The sequence below is a fragment of the Electrophorus electricus genome, chromosome 11, assembly GCF_041902795.1.
Source record: "Electrophorus electricus isolate QZ-2024a chromosome 11, ASM4190279v1, whole genome shotgun sequence".
Classification (NCBI taxonomy): Eukaryota; Metazoa; Chordata; class Actinopteri; order Gymnotiformes; family Gymnotidae; genus Electrophorus; species Electrophorus electricus.
Window position 1 is genome coordinate 2,007,501 of NC_137507.1, and position 5,000 is coordinate 2,012,500.

At 44.7% G+C, this 5,000-nt stretch overlaps 1 protein-coding gene across 4 annotated transcripts in view; it reads right to left on the reverse strand.

Moving 5' to 3' along the window:
• The window catches only part of LOC113583022 (syntaxin 1A (brain)), a 66,529-nt gene that overhangs the window by 46,400 nt on the left and 15,129 nt on the right, over nucleotides 1-5,000 (reverse strand). For all 4 annotated transcript variants that reach the window (XM_081723544.1, XM_081723546.1, XM_081723545.1 and 1 more), the window contains exon 3: nucleotides 1,300-1,399. In XM_081723544.1, coding sequence (XP_081579670.1) covers nucleotides 1,300-1,399 — 100 coding nt within the window. The remainder of the gene's footprint in view (nucleotides 1-1,299; nucleotides 1,400-5,000) is intronic.

The following is a 5,000-nucleotide window of genomic DNA, read 5'->3' on the forward strand; positions in this document are numbered from 1 at the left end:
AAATTACTATAAATACAAACAGAAGAGTACAGGGACATTCAGTAGTATTTGATCATATTTATCCAACCTGTGTACAGTAGGTGTACAGTAGGTGTACAGTAGGTAAGTATGGCAGGAAGGACCAAAGCAGGAATGACTGTCACTCCAGGTCCACCCAGGAAATTTACGAAGAGAGACAGAACAAGGGATAAACGAAAGAACAAGAAGAGATAGGGAGTCGGGAGGACAAGCCAGTCAGGCGCCTGATCGTCCCCCGCGCCACGCACAGTACTGTGACAACGCTAATTAGCAATATCAGGCAACCCGTGTATAGGTTATGTGAGGAGTGAGGTCTGGTGTGAGGCACCAGTGTACGGCATGGAGTTTACACGGAGAACACGCTTTTGGAAGCAGGATCTGTGTTTTCACCCCGGAAACACTGCCACGGGTCTCAGGGAGGAATTAAAACCTGAAAACCTGAGACCACCTGCTGCATTTCTGCTTTCAAACTGACCTTCTGAGTTCCCACACCATCAATAAGAGAAAAATGAATGAATAGCATTAGTCAAAAACAAAATGAAAGACATATTAAATGAGGAATAGAAAAATGAAAGTACCCTTTTCACATTCACACGCGCACGCACGCGCGCCTCCCAGAGCAGATGACGCAGTCTGCTGCTGCACACTGCATGACATTGCCATGTAATGAATTCCATCTGTGCATAATTAATTGCACTGACATTTTTACTGGTGATGTGCCGTCAGCCGGACCGCCACCGCTGGAGAGCGTTAAAGGCCTCCAGACGCACACGCCCCCCACCCCCAACCCCTCACTGAATCACTCAGCCTCCCACAGCTCCCGATGAAACAGAAGGACAGGTAGGAAGTGGGAGGGGTGAGAGGTAGAAGAGAAAGACGCGATCGATAGGGGCAAGACCAGGAAGGTGCCGGGGGGGGTGGGGGGGGGGGGGGTTCTGGGGGCTGGGTGAGGGGGCAATTTGTTGACCCGATCAATGATGACGACTTAGCAGAGGAGGAGAGGCAGAACTGGGCTGGAAGGTACTCGCTGGCTAATGGGAACTCATGGGAATCAGTTGTGGTGCAGTGGCAGTTTGTTTGTGTGTGTGTGTGTGTGTGTGTGTGAGAGGGAGAAGGAAAGAGAAAAATGTTGAATAAAATTTGAGTTGTCAAAAGAAAATAACAATTAAGAAAACTTTTAATTAGAACTGCTGGACTGGGGGAGACTGAGGGTCCTTGTAGAACTACTCAGAAGCACTGCAGTGATTGCTCTGTAATAGATTATTTTGGTCCGAAACTTACTCTCGTCTGGGTTTGGAGAGGCAAGGATGGCGCTGTGCTTCCTCTTGACATCCTCCACCTTCTCCGCCAGTGAGTCAATGAAGCCACGGATCTCCTCCACCTGAGAGAGAGAAAGAGAGAGAGAGAGAGAGAGAGAGAGAGGGTCTATCAAAACGAACTCCAGAGTGAGGCTGCAATGTAACCGCATGGAGACTGTCATCTTAAGATGCCGTTCCTTAGAATCTGTGAGGTTTATTAATCATCTGAACACATAAAAACATAAAAACAAGATCTGTTTGGAACAGAAGGCCAGTGAAACCTTGTCTACAGCCCATCTTGGTTTGGTTATGTGTCTGATTCACTCATCTTGGCTCGGTGAAGTGTCTGATTCACTCATCTTTGCCTGGTGATATGTCTGATTCACTCTGGTCAGGTTTCTGAGATTCTACATCTCAATCTGCCTGCATCAGAGATCAGACAGCTCACCTGTACCAGAATGGCCTTTTAAACCATGAAAGAGAAAACGCTTTCATTCTACGTATACAAATCCACTTTGATGCAAGAGAACTGAAAGTGAGTGTGCGCTTTAGAAAGCTGCATGTGTGTGTGTGTGTGTGTGTATGTGTGTGTATGCAGTCGAAATGTGGAGTCAGGGGTAGGAAAAGAAAGGATTAATTTAAGGAAATACACAGAACTGTGGGGAAGGAAAGGAAGTCTGTAGAACAGTATAAAGGTGTGTGTAATGTCAAAGGAAACAGCAGCTTGGCAGCTTTAACAAGAGCCCTAGTAACAGCCACAGTCCCAGTTACAGAGAATTTCAGCAACTAGTTCATGTGGATTCGAAACTACAGAAAGTGCTTAAAAGGACTCTTCCTTTATTTAGTTCCCCTGTGGCGGTGTCAAGGTAATTGCAGCATATAACCAGGCGACTCGGAGCCGCGGTTGGTCGTACGGTAAACCATGCTCGTTTAAAATTAAACCAAAGAAAAGGACTTAATTTGTATCTATTCAGTACTAACACCGTGCGTGCCGTCTCTGGTTTCATTTTCGCACACGTGACAGGTAGGACAGAGGTTTCCTACTGGGGTAGTGGTCAACCTAAAGGACACAAGAGCCGTCAGCGTCTCCGTACTGCTCCAAGACCGCAAGCATCCGGGTTCTTTAGCTCAGTCTCCTGGTGTAGAAACCCAATCCGCAGGGTCGTGAAACATGTCCTCACAGACAAGGAAACTTAACGAACAGACGTATGACCCAAGAAAGCCATCAGCGGCTTGACACTGCACGCCCACACGCACAGGTTCGTGGTTCCCTGGTTCTGGCGGGCGCTCCAGCCCTTCAGCTTGGACCCAACAGGCCCAGCCGGAGGACTGCTGAGACATCCAAACTGACCCAAAATGCCAACACCAAACCCTAAATTAGGACCTGCCACTCACAGATTTCTCACAAATCATGGAAGATTGAGGTCACACGGGGGGAGACATCATCTGCGGAGGCAGAACTACAGGAAACACTTCACAGTAAAGTGTTCATTGTGAAAATGGAACATTTCCTAAAGTTCACTAAATTTTTCTACCAAAAATCAGGCAACATATAATGGTGCTTTTTACCAAAGAACATGGGAGTCCGACATGTCAGACTGGGGAAAAAAAGTGAAAGTTTGTGAAGATATGGCCTAGAAATATGGCACAGTTTAGCAAACAGGCTAATACAATAAATGCTTTAAAAACTGTTAGGAAATATTGAATATATAAATTCACTTATTCACATAAACGTTAACAATAATAATAGTAACAATTGAAATTAAAAATGGTCTGTAAATGGAAGAATTACCCAAGTCAGAAATTATTATATTTATAAACATGCTTAACCCCAGAAAAGCGCTATTGTAAATAGTTCTTAATGTGGGACCTTTTCAAATTTTTTTTCAGAGTAATTCAAAATTTTAAATTACAAAAGGCAAAATTCTATATTATGAAGCAGCAAATTTATACTCAAAGAATATTAGCATTTTAAATACTATTTAAATTGCTTAAACTAATAATGAAAATTTTCAAATACAATTTCCACGTGTCCATATATATGCTTTATAATGGGTATTTATTATAACCCATAACCTCTAACCTTATAAAGCATGACCTCTATGGCTCAACACTGTGCATCATAATTAACTTGTGCATATTTTTGGGAAAATCAGTTCAAAGTTCATTTTGCAAAAAAGGTGGTGCATGTAGGGGCAGCGGTGCAGCGGTGCACGCTCTCATTTACCTCTCGTCTGCCCTGGGCTCACGCCGGGTGGCTGCCTTCAGCCGCTGTTACACGCTGCCATGCAGCTACCGCAGAGTGACGCGGCGGTTCTCATTTGCTAGCTCTCTAAATCCTGCTTTTCGCTTCTTTCAGTTTTAGATCGCATGACACATATTAGTGGCTGTGATAGTTCGATGCGGTCGAAGGTGTCCACGAGGCCCATCTGAGCCATACCATGCGAACTACGATGCCGTGGCAACACCTGCATGTGTAGCAGCCCGGCCATGGTTTGTCCTGCTAGCAGTGAGACTGACAATCTTGTTTGAGGGTGACGTCCGATGAGGACTTCGTCCTTGGGTTCTCCTTCACTCTTTTTTTGCTCTTCTCTTCCCTTGTCCTGCTGTCCTTGGTTACATTTTGCAGGATAACCAAGATTTTTTGAAATGAGTTGCTTAAAATAACAGACAAATGACACCTCTCAAGCTTGTATGCCAATTTCTCTCCTCCATCCAAAATGACTCATTATCCCCATAATAGCTTGTCTACAGAATCTGCATTTTTAATCCACTCCTAATTGGCTGGTTTCCATTGGGAGCTCCAAAACTTTATCACACACCAGGCTGCAGGGCTGAAGAACTGCATGTGCTTTACAGGCCATTACAGAAATGAGTTTTCAAGATATCAGCACTTAGGTGCCAGTTGTACACACACGCGCGCGCACACATGCACACACACACACACACACACACACACACACACACACACACACACACACACACACACACACACACACACACACGCACACACGCACGCACACACGCACACACGCACACACGCACACACACACACACACACGCACACGCAGTAAGTGTTCTGAGCAAGACGGAGTGTGTATCTGCAGTTGTTCGGCCTGCTCCAAGCAAAAAAAAAATAATAGTAATAATAATTTTTTTTTTAAAAATTAAAAAAGTTTTTTTCCAAAAATCAGGAATTTTACTGGGGCGGGTCAGTGGTCAACTTTAAAGATGAACTGATTAAAAGATTAACTGATTAAATGATTATGATAAAATGTGTTGGGATTTGGGAAAGACGATCCAAGGATAACCGTATTCCTGCGGATCAGAGGAAGGTGTGTGCAAGTGTTTTCCCTTTAAGTTTATCATTAGAGAGCGGACCATTACAACAATGGCAACATGCTAGGTGAAAACGCTTTGCTAAAAATTCGATTCGATCCTTGTTATGATGGCCACCATTCATTCATCGTGGTTTCTTCATCCTCCTCCTCTTCCTCAATTTAGCAAACATGCATTCACAAACCATTTCACAGGCCCCACCTGCCCTCTTCATCGATCGTCTCGACCCTGTCTCTTTGCGCTTCCTGCTGGCTCTGATTCCTGCTGGCTTGTGCGACGCGAGGTTAATTGCCACTCACAGAGTTAGTGCGGTCTTGAGAGTGCTCCAATATTTAACTACCTGAC